General features: G+C 44.4%; 1 protein-coding gene across 6 annotated transcripts in view; it reads left to right on the forward strand.

Moving 5' to 3' along the window:
• Positions 1-9675, forward strand: part of ino80c (INO80 complex subunit C) — a 42056-nt gene extending 32381 nt beyond the window's left edge. For 4 of the 6 annotated variants that reach the window (XM_038797665.1, XM_038797666.1, XM_038797664.1 and 1 more), the window contains exon 5: positions 9151-9675. In XM_038797665.1, the coding sequence (XP_038653593.1) occupies positions 9151-9282 (132 nt within the window). In that variant the 3' untranslated portion in view covers positions 9283-9675. Of the gene's footprint in view, positions 1-3526; positions 3691-9150 lie in introns of all 6 variants that reach the window. The other 2 variants (XR_005460712.1, XM_038797667.1) reach the window with 2 other exon arrangements.
• Positions 9676-15005: the final 5330 nt, after the last annotated feature.

Raw genomic sequence — 15005 nt, forward strand, 5'->3', positions numbered from 1 at the left:
CTAGGCCCTCTTTTTTTGAAGGTGACTGATGAGGTGGCTAGGCAACTTTTGAGTATTATCTATATGAACTTCCAGACAGCATTCAATAATGTTCCGCACAAGAGTGATGGCAGGAATGAGAGCACACTGAATTGGAGGTGGTTTTTGACTTGGTTTGGAAATTGTTTGGGAGGTAGGAGGCAGAGTGGAGATAAAGGGCAGCTATTCAGGTGGGGTGACAAGTGGTGAAATCAGTTCAGAGTTCTCAGATATTTAGCTTACTTATCAATGATTTAAATAAAAGAAAGAGTTGTATGTCTGAATTTGTAGATGACTAAGTTAGAAGGTACACCAAGTGGTGCAGATAGCAGATTAAGTAAGTGAGCAAAAGTATGATTAAGTTCAATGTCAGCAAGTGCAATTATCCTACATGAACCCAAGAAAGATAAATCAGAGTATTTTCTAAATGTTGAGAAACTTGGAATTATAGACTACCAGCAACAACAGCAACATTTATTTCTGTATGTTGGCTAGTTAGTGTCCCATGGTCAGTTTCACAGCCATGGGGCTGGATTCTCCGCCCCGCCGCGCTACCTTTCTGCCCCAACCCGCCGACGGGATTCTCCGTTATGCCGGCCGGTTAATGGGGTTTCCCATTGTGGGGCAGCCCCACGCTGTCGGGAAACCCCCGGGCGCCGGCAAAATGGAGAATCCCGCCCATATTTTTCCAAACCCTATAAGGAAATATTCAGGCAATGGCCAAAAACTTGGTCATGAAGGTAAGTTTTAAGAAATATCTTAGAAAGAAGAGAGATGGGGTTTCGAGAGGGGATTCCAAAACGTAAAACCTTGTCACAACCACTTAAAAGTGGTCACTGAGCCAAGAATTTGTGTATGGATGTAGCCTCCTTTTAAATTGAGTAGTTCAATTTTTCTTTTTAATAGAATCCCTACAGTGCAGAAGCATGCCGTCCGGCCATTGAATCTACACCAACTCTCTGAAAGAGCACCCTATCTTGGGTCCACACCCCCTCCCTATCCCTATGACCTACCTAACCTGCACATCTTTGGACATGAGAAATTGTAGCTTGGCCAATCCACCTAACCTGCATATCTTTGGACATGAGAAATTTTAGCATGGCCAATCCACCTAACCTGCACATCTTTGAAAATAATCCAGCAGAGCAACTTTAGTCTTATTACAAAAACTATTGCTGAAGTTACTTGGGTAAAAGGGGGCTGTTTAGCACAGGGCTAAATCGCTGGCTTTGAAAGCAGACCAAGGCAGGCCAGCAGCACGGTCCGATTCCCGTAACAGCCTTCCCGAACAGGCGCCGGAATGTGGCGACTAGGGGCTTTTCACAGTAACTTCATTGAAGCCTACTCGTGACAATAAGCGATTTTCATTTTTCATTTTCAAAAGTGATAAAGTCATTAACTAAAATACAGATGAGATTAAAAACAGTTAAAAACATACGTAAAGATGAAACTTCAAATCAGTCTGAGATATCATTGCTTGAATTCCTTCTTTCTGAAGTGAAGGAATTGAAACTCGATGTTCAGTTTAGCAGCTGCTATGGTTTCTGCAATTGACTAGTCCGTGTTTGCCTTTTTAGATGGACTCAGCAGGTCAAACAGATGCTGGGAGAAGGAGAAGATTTCTTGTTCCCCACTGGGTCTGCGGTTACCACTTTTAAAATATATTTGATATACCTCCAATAAACTAAGTACAGAGACCAGAACAACCAAAGAACCATAACAAACAAATCATGAAGCAGTAACATATATAGTACTATAATTTTTAAAAAATAAATTTAGAGTACCCAATTCATTTTTTTCAATTAAGGGGCAATTTAGCGTGGTCAATCCACCTACCCTGCACATCTTTGTGTTGTACAAACACGGGGAGAATGTGCAAACTCCACACGGACAGTGACCCAGAGCCGGGATTGAACCTGGGACCTGGGTGCCGTGAGGCAGCTGTGTTAACCACTGCGCCACTGTGCTGCCCTTATAGCTCTATAATAAAATGGCAAACCCACCACATATGCAAACTCACCTACCTCTTTGAATTGGATAAGGAAGCGTTTATCCTGCGCATCACCTCTTTCCAAATCCCGCTCTTTCTCTCCCCCCCCCCCCCCCCCAAGTTCCTCCTCCCATTTTAGCTACGTAACCTCCATTGATGCTTTCTCCTTCTTGGTCAGTTCTGCATAGATGTTGAAGATCTTGCCTTTCCCAATCTCGTCCTCCAATAGGAGCCTCTCCTGTAGCCCAGAGGATGGCAACATTGGGAACAAACCCACCTCCTTTTCAGAAAGGCCCTAATTTGGAGGTACCTGAACCCATTTCAGTTAGGTAGCTGGTAAACCTCCGCCAGCTCAGACAAGTCTGCAAGTTTCCTTCCCAAGAACAAGTCCTCAAAGCATCTAATCCCCAGCCGGTCATAGTCCGAAAACCGAGCATCTAGCCTCGCTGGTAGAAATTTATAGTTATCACAAATTGGAGCCCTCATATACATGCCTCCATCCTAAAGTGCTGCCGGGCACTGGTTCCGCACCTTCAGTGCAGAGATTATTACCGGGTTTGATGAGTATCTATTTGGCAAGAACGGCAGAGATGCCGAAACCAGTGCCCTCAAGGTGGTCCCCTTAAATGTGGCTTCCTCTACCCTGCTCCATAACCGACCTTTGGTCTTCCATCCACTTCCTTACCATGACGATGTTTGCATCCCAGTAATAATTCTAAGTTCAGGAGCACCAGGCCATCCCTCCTCTATCTCTCACCAGGAAAGCTCTCTTGGTTCGAGGAATCTTCCCCACCCACACAAAACTCAGGATCAGCTTTTAATCTTCTTAAAGCATGATTTGGGCAGAAGATTCAGAGACTCTGGAATATAAACAAGAATTTCGGCAGAATCACCATTTTTACTGTCTTCACTCGCCCAGTCAAGGACAGTGGGAATACGTCCCATCTCTTGAAATCCACCCACATGTTCTCCACAATTCTTGCCAAATTTAGCTTATGGAATTGGGGCCCATTCACACGCCACATGTATGCCCAGATACCGGCAACTCGATTTTACCAAATGGAACGGAAACTCATTCAAATTACCCTTTTGCCCTCCGGTGTTAAACGGGTATACCTCAATCTTTGTCATGTTGAGCTTATAACCAGAGAAGGTGCCAAACTCTTTCAGAATCTCCATTATTCTAGCAAGACACTCAGCAGGGTTTGAAATATACAGTAGTTGGACATCCACATATAGGGAAACCTGGTGTCAACCCCCCACTCAATACCACTCCATTCCCTAGAAGTCCTGAGAGCCATCGCCAATGGCTCAATTGCAAGGGCAAAGAGTAATGGACAGAGTGGGAACTCCTGCCTCGTCTCTCACTGCGAAGGCAAAATACTTAGAGCTAACCCCATTAGTCAGAAGATTGTGGTGTTATGGCTTTCAGCCGGTCTTCGTTATAGGATACGGACTCCTCCATTTTCAGCAGTGACACACCCTGGACTTCAAGTTTCTTCTCCATTCTTTCCACAGCCGCCTAGATCGGGTCTGTAATTCTGATTAGGTCTTCCGAGGTTTCCAGCCTCTGCTTTTTAAATTGGAGCACTGGGAAGCCCACCGCCATCGTGCTTTCAATGGCGCTGTCAAAGGCCTCGCGGTCCGCCTGCAGTCGCTATTTGTTCTGCTGATCTTGGAGGGTGAGTGCCGGATATATTTTAAAACAGAGCAACTTTCGGCGTTTAAAGTTTGCAACGCAATCTAGGTGCGTTTGGCCGTCAAATCGCATTTAACAGGTCAAAAATATACTTCCCCGTGCAGGAGCCACCAAGTTCACGAACATCTACAGTATGGTCGCCACCAGTAGTCTGCGGTTACCAGTCTTGAAGATTGCCTGTACTCTTTTGGCAGAACAGCAGTTAATTTCATTTTTGACTCCTGGTGACAGAGAAAAACCATCTGATGATGATTCTCAGAGTTCTTCCTGGAGTTTCTTCACAAAAACTGTCTGTTCTCAGCGTGCATCATGGTCCTTTAGAAGTCCCTTCCTACCTCCTGATGTCTCAGAAGTCAAAAAGATTTAACCCCTTTTTAAAGGATAAACTGTTCATCCCTGGAAGTCTTTTGCATTTTAGTAATTCTTTGTAGCCAGCTGTAGAGATCCAAGTCTGACCAGGTTGGATTACAGTAAGAAGTCAAGAGGTTAGAGTCCAACAGGTTTGTTTCGAATCACTAGCTTTCAAAGCACTGTTCCTTCCTCGGGTGAATGAAGAGGTAGGTTTCAAAAACACATATATTGACAAAGTCAAAGATGCAAGACGATACTTTGAATGTGAGTCTTTGCAGGTATTTAAGTCTTTACAGGTCCAGACGGAGCAACTGGAGATGGGGATAATCACAGATTAAAGAGGTGTGAATTGTCTCAAGCCAGGACAGTTGGTAGGATTTCACAAGCCCTGCCTGGATCTGCTCAGACGAGGAGGAGCGTAACAGGCATCTACAGACACTGAAAGACGCCATTGTACGAATGGGATATGGCGTTCAACTCATTTATTGACAGTTCCAACACGCCACAGCAAAACATCGCACCAACTTCCTCAGAAGACGAACACGGGACACAACTGACAGAGTACCCTTTGTCGTCCAGTACTTTCCCGGAGTGGAGAAACTACGATATCTTCGCAGCCTTCAACACGTCATCGATGAAGACAAACATCTTGCCAAGGTCATCCTCACACCCCCATTACTTGCCTTCAAACAACCGCGCAACCTTGAACAAACCATTGTTTGTAGCAAACTACTCAGCCTTCAGAACAGCGACCACGACACCACACAACCCTGCCACGGTAATCTCTGCAAGACGTGGCAGATCATCAATGTGGGTACAACCATTACACGCGAGAACAACAGCCACCAGATACATGGTACATATTCGTGCGACTCGGCCAACGTTGTCTACCTCATACGCTGCACAAAAGGATGTCCCTAAGCTTGGTACATTGGTGAGAGCATGCAGACACTGCAACAACGGATGAACAGACATCGTGCGACAATCGTCAGGCAGGAATGTTCCCTTCTAGCCGGGGAACACTTCAGCAGTCAAGGGCATTCAATCTCTGATCTTCGGGTAAGCGTTCTTCAAGGCAGCCTTCAGGACGCGCAACAATGCAGAGTCGCCAAGCAGAAACTTATAGCCGGTTCCGCACACATGAGTACGTCCTCAACCGGGGGATTCATGTCGCATTACATTCACCCCTCACCATCTGGCCTGGGCTTGCGAAATCCTACCAACTGTCCTGGCTTGAGACAATTCGCACCTCTTTAACCTGTGATTATCCCTATCTCCAGTTGCTCCATCTCGACCTGTAAAGACTTAATTACCTGCAAATACTTGCAATCTAAGTATCGTCATGCATCTTTGACTTTATATATATATATATATATATATATATATATATATATGTTTCTGGAACCTACCTCTTCATTCACCTGAGGAAGGAGCAGTGCTGTGAAAGCTAGTGATTCGAAACAAACCTGTTGGACTTTAACCTGGTGTTGTAAGACTTCTTACTGTGCTCGCCCCAGTCCAACGCCGGCATCTCCACATCAAGGTTGATTAAACAGGAAAGGGTGCCGTATTGTTTGTCCATACCTCCATCTTGAAAATGTAAAGGTTCGAGAACATTAATGTACTTTTAAAATGTGCCTTTAAAACTTTAATATCGTAATTACACATTTGTGACAACCTAAATATTGGAACAAAGAAAATCAGGGATGCACGAGAGATCAGAATTGGATGGGGCAAATATTGGAAGAGCTCAAGAACCTTGGGGCTGTAGGCTTCAGGAGGGTATAGTGATAGAATGACACGATGACATGGAAGGATTGCTAAACCAGGATCAGCATTTTAAAATCAGAGTTGCCGGACCAAATGTGGGCCATCAATCACAAAGGTGATGTGTGAATTGGATTGGGGTTAAAATAGGAAAAAGGCAGCTGAGTTTTGGATGGGTTTTGAGAGGGCCAAAGGTGAGGCCAAACAGTAAAGGATTGTAAAAATGTTGAGCCTCAATAGTAAAAGCATGGGTGAAGATTTCAATGGAAGATGAGCTGAGGTTGGGATGGAGACTGGTCCTAGGATTCCTACACCGTTCCAATGAGGCTGAATTTAGGTTCAAGGAATAACAAATAATTTTTCAATTAAATGCTTTCCAAACTTCTTGATACTTAATATTGAGGTAAACATTTTTGATAGAGGACATCTGCTCGTGATGATTCTGCTATTCCCAATTATGCTGCAACTAGACCCACTTTTTGTTTCTTTGATCATGCCATTACCATCTCTTTTGCTCTGCTGCATCGTCATCTCTTTTGCAATTTAATATTTCCTGTTTTCTACTGTAGCCATCTAAAATGGCCACCTGCAAAGGATCATGGGAATTGTGGTCAACTTGGGGCACAGGCAAGTACACAGCCATTGTATTGGGCAAAGAAGACAGACCTGACAGAAACCTGCACCTATTAAAGGTCAATCACCATTTTCCCCAGGACACTAGAACTCGAATTGAGGAACGGCAACAGCAGCAGACTAACTGGCGCCACTACCCCTTATTTGGAAAGGCATACGTGCCTGGGGCAATGATAGGTAGGACCCACCCAGCCATCGAGGTACCTGCCCCTAATTGGCCAGAATCGATTAGGGTGATCAAGATACTATTGATTCATTGGATCCTGAGATAGCACCACCCAAAAGGGCGCGAAAGGGGAGCAGGATAAAAACCCTGCGCAACTCGGGATCAGCCTCTTTTGGACCGGCCTGTGTGCAACCAATTGCAGCATATCAACCAGCCAAGTTCAAGGACCCACGATTGCTACCTGAAGGATGAGCCCTGACTACTTCCAACCGACCCACGTGGATAAAGGCCTTTTCTCCCGCACAGAGCCAGTCACCCCGAAGTTAAGTAAAGGTCAACTTGGTTATTAGGTCTAGTTTAGTGCGTAGCCGCGTGTACCATTGCATATAGAAATAAGTCTTGTGTTTCTTAATAAACTGTCTTTTGAACTAATATACTGGTTGTGTGGTCATTCAGTCAGTATAAGAAACAGCTTGTGGTTCACATAGAAATAAAGAAGTCAACACTACCTTTATCACCGATCTTTTTCTGTGTTCTGCCCCACCCCTTTCACTGCCTTTGTTCTTATTTAAAACCTGTTACATCTCCAACTTTTTCCAGATCTGATGCAAGAACATTGACCTGAAAGGTTGGCTCTGTTTCTCTCTCAAGAGATGTTGTCTAATCTGCTGAGTATTTCCAGCATTTTGTAATTTTGTTTCAGATATGCAGCATTTGTATGAGGTTGATAAGAATTAGGAAGCAGCCAAGGAGAATCCTTAGGGATTCCAGAGCAGGATCAAAAAGAGAAGTCATTGCGGGTGACTTTCTGGCAGTGACTGGAGGTTTAGATGTAGACAAACCATTAAAACCTAGTAGATAGGCAAGAAGAATTGCCTAATGGAATGTTGACTTTTATCTCAAAGACTGGAATATATAGGGGCAGAAGTTGTGCCCAGTTGCATAAAGCATTGATCAGGCCCAGTCTGCAATACTGCATTCAGTTTTTGGAACCACACCTCCGGAAGGATATGCGGTCTTGGAGGGGGTGCAATGCAGTATCAGCAGAATAATGCCAAGGCTAAAGGGTTAAATTGTGAACAAGTTGGATACATTTGTCTTTATATTCCCTTGGATATAGAATATTGAGTGATCTGATCAACGCCTTTAAAAATCTTAGGATTTGATAGGGTAGATAAGCAGACAAAATATTAACTGGTGAGAAATCAGGAACTGGAAAGATAATCTTGCAGTTAGAACTTGATCATTTAGGAGTGAAATCAAAAAATACTTTTTCACATGAAGGGTAGAACAAATTTTTAACTCTTCTCCAAAAAGTTGTGGGTGCTTTTTAAGACTGATTTTGTTAAATAAGACTGAGGGATATGGAGTGAACATGGGAAAACAAAGTTGATCCCTGAAGGACCCCATTAGTCTCCTGGTAGAGCCACTGGTGAAAATAATAACCTTCATAATAAAAGAGAGAGCCAAGCTACAATTAATTAGTTATGATGCATGCTAAGTAATTGAACTTGATCTCATTGGTCACATCTTGTTTTTTGTTCAGATCAATGAAAGACATGTGGTTTTATAATTCCTTAAATAGGAACTTGAGTATGAGCAGTGACGGAGAGGGTATATTTCAACTTAGAATAAGAGGGCTGGAGGAGGAGGAAGTGCCTGATGAATAAAGAAGCTCAACAGTAAAGGCTAAAACACCACTAAGGGGAATGCGGTGCAATAGTTGATCTCTGCAGGGAAACAGAATCACCATCTGAGAGCCTAACTTCAGCAAGCTCCAGGATGAAATCATGGATGATGTAAACTAATTTGCAAAAAGCTTGATTTTGTCCATTCTAAATAGGCTCCATTTATATGGTGCAGTTTAGTTCCCAATTATAAATATAAATAATGTGGATGGCAAAAACTCCACAGATTTTTGATGTGGGGTTTAAATAAAATACTTAACAGGAATTAGGGAGTGGATTTAATATCATATTCATCAAACTTGAAATTGATCCATAGAACTCTGGTGTGGCTGTGCTGAGTTATGAGACTAGTACTATCATCCCACTATGGTAAGATTATATTAAAATAGAATTACTTTGGTTGATTAATCATCCCAATTTGTAGTAATCATATGGCATTACATTCAGAATTTTTTAAAAGGAAAAATCGATTATCTCAAGTTCTGAGTAAAGGTTGTTTAATGTTATGTTTCAACAGACAGGATGATTTTACAATGAAACATTGCCTGTTTTGGTGTCTTAGCTCACATAACTAGTTCATTTTTATTTTTGTTACTATTACTATAATTTGGCTGCTGTGATAAAATTTGCACTTTGGTACTCCCAACGCACACACTACTATGAGAATGTGATTTAGGTGTGAAGCTGTGAAAGTCGACATATTCAATTTGTGATCACACAAATTTCGGTCTATTAAAACTAATTGCTAGACAGCTGGGCTTGCTGGTCACGCTGCAGGTCCTAAAGTGCATTCTCGTTAGATGACTCACTTATTCAGGAGTACTGCTTTTTCTTACAGGCCAATTATACAGACCCACAAAGCAAGCTACGATATAGCAGCACAGAAGAATTCTCATACATCCGCATGCTTCCTTCAGACATTGTGACTGGTTATTTGGCTTTAAGGAAAGCAACAAGCATTGTCCCATGAAGCAGGACACAATTGCCTGCGAAGTGCCTGAAGATAAATTTTCTGTTACGCAAAGCCACACATGGTGACTTACGACATTTTGGAGTTCCTGGGCATCTCACAGAAATTTTCAGCGACTACAGCTTTGGCAACAAAATTAAGTAAATCGTTAATGGAAAATGTAAAAATACTGCAATGTAAAAATTGAAACTTCAGGGTGTACAGAACATGTTGCATGTATTGCTAATATATTGTTATACAGCTCTTGTATTTTTCCAAAGTATGCTGTGTCTTAAATTCTTACCACAAGAAGACCTACAGGTGTATTTTTGATTGGTATTTTCCACTTTTTAACAGAGTAACAGCTCAAGTGTATCTGATATTTACAAATAAAGTCATTTCTTATTTACACAGCTTTTTACATGTGGTTCCCCTCTGTCCCCCCCCCCCCCCCTCTCCTTACTTTATTGGTGGCTTAGTATCCCTCTTGATGCCTTCTGCCTTTGGTGCCACACACTGCGTTCCATTTCTTTCTGTTGGGGTCTTGTTTGTCGTTGGCTGTTTTTGAGGGGGGGGGGAGGCTCGTGGCTCCTCCTCCTCCTTTGACCCTTGGGTTCTCTTCTCCCCTTCCTGTCCACCTTTTTCTCTTTTGCGTGTATCTTCCCTTGTCTTCCTCCCTCCTCCCTTGCCTAGTCACTGTTGGCCTTGAACTGGTCTTGGAACAGGCTGATGAATGACCCCCATGCTTTGTTGAAGCCCTCGTCCAACCCTCGGATGGTATACTTCATCTTTTCCAGGTTGAAGAGTTCCGAGAGGTCTGCCAGCCAGTCTGGTGCTGTTGATCGCAGCCAAACAGGATTTTCCGGCTTGCGATTAGGGAAGCAAAAGCTAGAAAGACCACCCTCCTCTCCATATGCAGTTCTGGCAGGTTTGATACCCCAATGACTGCCACTCTCGGGGATGGCTCCACCCTCGCCCCAACAACCTTAGACATCACTTCGAAGAAGGCTGTCCAGAACCCGACAAGTCTGGGGCATGCCCAGAACATGTTGCCGTGGTTGGCCGGACCTCCCTTTTGTCCCTCACCTCCGGGAAGAATTTCGGGTTCTGGTTATGTGAGCTCTGTGCACTACTTTAAACTGCATGAGGGTTAGCAGAAATTAGGACAGGAGCAGGTGGAGTAGGCCCTACTCAGTGCTTCGCTCCAAAATCTCCAATCCACTTCTGCCCCCAATTAGTCCTCCTATTTCCATCTGGCCTCGTCCAATGGTAGTCTTGCCCTAATCCAGTAACCATCCGTATATGTTCCTGCAGTTTCCCCCTTCTTGTTTTAGTTTCTCGAGTAGTCTCTCTCTGGGGCCCTGGTGTATTGTGGCGTCTCCTCGCGGAGAAAGTTTTTAATTGGAGGGCCTGCCGACAGGACAGGAACTCAATCAGTTCATCCAAGGTCATTCCAATTTGTCTCCATTTTTAAAATATGGCATTAAGCATGACTGTTGGGAATCTGTGGTTGCCGCAGATGGGGCACATCCCGGTTAATCTGAAATGCTGTCTCATTTGGTACTACGTTTTCAGAGTGGCCGCCACCACTGGGCAGGATGTGTACTTTGGTGTGAGGGTTGGGAGCACTGCCATGGCGAGGGCTCAGAGGGTTGTTCCCTTGCAGGAGGAGGACTCCAGCCTTACCCATTCACATGTTTGGCTCTCACAACCATCCTCTCACCCGTCCGGCTGTGGCTGCAGGGTGGTAATACTGTCGGTTAGGCAGGGCCAGACCGTCCATATTTTTCCTTCTTTGCAGTGTGGTCTTGGGGAATCTTGGGTTCCTGCCCCCCCCCCCCCCCCCCCCCCCACCACCACCACCACAGACACCATGATAACTTTGCCCACTTTGTGGAAATAGGCCCAGGGGATGAAGATCGGTATAGATCTAAACAGGAAGGGGCACCTCGGAAGTATGTTCAACATCTGCAATGTCTCTGCCAGAGAAAGCAGAAGCGCATCCCATATCTGTAGGTCCTTTTTAACTTCCTCTGCCAGGCTGGCCAGATTCCACTTATGAATCCGTATCCAGTCATGGGCTATCTGGATCCCCAGGTAGCGGAATTTGTTTTGGGCTAGTTTGAATGGTAGTCCCTCCAGCTCTATCCCTCCCCATTAGGATTTGCGGGGAATGCCTCGCACTTGCCCAGGCTGAGTCTGTAGCCCGAAAAGGCTCCAAACTCTTTCAGCAGTTGCATGATTGCTTTCAGGCAGGTGTGGGGTCAGAGATATAGAGGAGCAGGTCGTCTGCATTGAGCGATACTCAATGCTCTCTGCCCCCTCTTCAGATGCCCTTCCAGCTTTTCACATTTCATAGGGCGATTGTCAGGGATTCAATTGCATGGGTGAACAGAAGCGGGGATAGTGAACATTTCACTCAAGTGATGAACCCTGTCCCCAGCCCAAACCTCTCCAGTACTTCCTTCCGACTGGCCTTTTCTGCATCCATCGTGATGATCACCCTCCCCGGATGGGATCATTATTACATTGAGCAGCCAGCCGCCTGATATTCGCAGTTAGCTGTCAACCCTTGACAAAGCCTGTCTGGTCCTTTGTAAGCACCTCTGGTACGCAGTTCTCCAATCTCTTGGCCAGGGACTTTGCGAGCATCTTCGCATCTACATTGAGTAGCAAAATGGGCCTGTATGAGCCGCATTCCATCGGACCCTTGTCTTTGTTTGAGTATCAGCGATATCGTGGCCTGTGTTAGCGTAGGAGGCACATTGCCCTTCGCTAGTGAGTCTGCGAACACGTCCATCAGTGTGGGGCCAGGACTGGTGCGAATCTCTTATAGAAGTCTGTCGGGAACCTGTCAGGTCCCGGTACCTTCCCCGCCTGCATGGAGCTGAAACTCTCCATGATCTCTTCCAGTCCTATTGCTGCTTCCAACTTCCCCCATTGACCGTTCTCCCATGACTGCCATATCCAGGCCATCAAGGAACAGTTTCATCCCTGCATTCCGATGTGTGGGGGTGGTTCAAAGGTGTACAGTCCTCGATAAAAGGTCTCGAACGTTCGAGGTTGACTTTTTGCTCAGTTACCAGCCTCTGCTGCTGTTCCTCACCTGAGCGATCTCTCTCGTGGCTGCCTGCTTTCTCAGCTGGTGAGCCAATAGGTGGCCAGCCTTTTCCCCATGTTCGTAGAAGGTCTGTGTCTGGCAGAGTTGGTGCATTGCTTTCCTGGTAGATAGCAGGTTAAAGTCCATTTGGAGCTTTTTCCTCTCCGTCAGAAGCTCTAGTCGAGACCTCAGTACTTTTTGTCGACCTCCAGGATGGAGTTGATCAGTTGTTGCCTGGCTGCTCTTTCTTCCCTATCTCTACGTGCCTTGTAGGCTATAATCTCTCCCCTAATCACTGCCTTCAGTGCCTCCCATAGCATGGCAGGTGAGACCTCCTCGCACTAGTTTTTGTGATGTACTCACCTCTGGTCTATGATATTATCTGGCAGAAGCCCTTATCAGCCAGTAGGTCCGTGTTCAACCTCCATGTGGGGCGTTGGGCACGACCTGTCTCCAGCTTCATGTCCATGTCATGTAGAGAATGGTCTGAGATAATTTACAGAATATTCCCCTCTTACTATTCCTGGAAGCACTGCTTTTCCCACTGCAAATAAGTCTATTGAAGTTAAAACTCACCACTATTCTTAGAATTCCCCCTATACCAAAACAAAGGTCGATATTCTAAATGGTGAACATGGATTCTCACTCCCTGACTCCGATGCAGGCTTCTGTGGGTGCTATTCAGGTCAAACTATCTTTTCAAGTTATCCCCAGGTATAACCCATACCTTCACTGAAGAATTTTACCTACTTACCCCTTAATAGCATCGATGTCCTGGGTCCTGCATTATTAAGGAAGTGAAGTAAGCTAATAACCACTTTTTCAGGTTAAGTTATTTTTATTATTATATTTTTTCTTTTAAAAGCTGCAAACACTTTCTTTACAGAAAGGAAAAAAGATCTTGCTTCTGGCTGCTGCTGGTTGGTTGTACAGACCTTCTCTCTCTCTCTCTCTCTCTCTCGCTCTCGCTCTCGCTCTCTCGCTCTCTCGCTCTCTCGCTCTCTCGCTCTCTCTCTCTCGCTCTCTCTCTCTCTCTCTCTCTCTGTGCTCCTCCCCTTCTCTCCTGTTGCTCTTCTGCTTCTGCTCCCTGGGTTTATATTCTCTTTCTAATAATTATTAAGTTTTTAGAGCCTTATTGTAAATTAACTTATTTCCCTTTGATTGTTAAAAGTATCTTTGATGTAAACATTCTAATACAACTAATTATTCAATTTGGGCATAAAGTCACCTCTCAGATCTGATTAAACAATGCTTTGGTTTCAATAGGTGTGATTTCAAATCGTTTAATTTTCCAATTGTCCCCAGCTCATAACTTTGCCTTTGATTTTGACTTAAATTATGTTTCTCGTAGACAGGTCGTCTCCAATTTTCTTTTAATTGTCTTGATGTTCATAGAAGTTTACACTTTAGAATTGACACCAAATTCAACTGAGCATCATCGATCCTTTCCAGCTGTTTACTAAGAGAGTTTATTTCAATTAAGGTGTGAAACTTTGCTTTTAGCTGTATGCTAAAATTTAACTTGGTTATGACTTGAAAGACTTGCCTGTTTTAAACATTCGTCACTTAATGCAATTGAAACTCTCATCCCTGCTTTTTCAGATGCTTCCTGAGATAGTTACATTCCATGAAGGTGTGAGCCATTGTTTTAGCTTACCACATGAAACCTGTGTGTCTGCGAAACCTGCTTGTGAGCAAGAATCTGCATTTTATAACCCTGCTCTTTGAAGCTGCTATTAAACTTTTGTGGGATCTTTCCCTGTATCCTCTCAAACCAGATATTGCCAGACTTCCATGTTTCAAATGACACATTTTTCTGTATTTTCAAGAACACTATTCTTGAGTATGCTTTGTGGACTGGTGAAAAGAACGAGAATTGTTTCTCACCAGGGTGTAGGAACTGCCAAGGGTCTCCGCTCCCATATGCTCCATGAATTTTCCCAGGTCCCTAGCCATGCCCGTCCTTTTCACCGATCTGAGGTTCAATCGGTCCTGTACACAGTTGCCCCCTCAAGATCAGAGTCGGCCTCTCAAGGGGGGGGGGGGGCAGACTGATGCTCGGGTCGTTGGTCTCCTTCACCTCGTGAGTCTGCCGCCTCGCCCACCTGCTGCTTGTGGCTTTTCCCACCACTCAGCCCCTCGAGCTCCCGTTTGCCAGCATACTCTCGTGGTTGCTTTCTTCTTGATGTTGAGGTAGTTTGGTCTTCGAATTTTCAGCAAAATGCGACTAAAAGTGTGCCCTTTTTGGCTCTGGTTTGGAGGAGAGCCACCTGATGTGCGTCCGCTCAGCACATCACCATCACCAAAGTTTTGATTGGCATTTACAATGGTAAAAGTCCCATTATTGAGTGTTACCCTCGAGCTTCCAAGTTGGAGAAAAGCCCAGAGGTTTGTCTGCCTGTATTACAGACTCTGTGGACTAAAGTTAAATCAAACCTGAAGTGGATAATGTAATAAAATACAAATGTTTTTGAGATTTCTAAATTGTCAGTTAAATAACTGGAATAGCAGAATGAACATTCTCATTAAAAGGCCTATTTCTGAATAGTCTCTTGTTAGCGGAGTGTTTCCTTCCTTAATTTGGCAACACTCTGAATATTTACATCTTTATTCTCCACCAGGCAATCTCATTACCATCTCCCTT

Source organism: Scyliorhinus canicula, chromosome 5 (genome assembly GCF_902713615.1).
Source record: "Scyliorhinus canicula chromosome 5, sScyCan1.1, whole genome shotgun sequence".
NCBI lineage: Eukaryota > Metazoa > Chordata > Chondrichthyes > Carcharhiniformes > Scyliorhinidae > Scyliorhinus > Scyliorhinus canicula.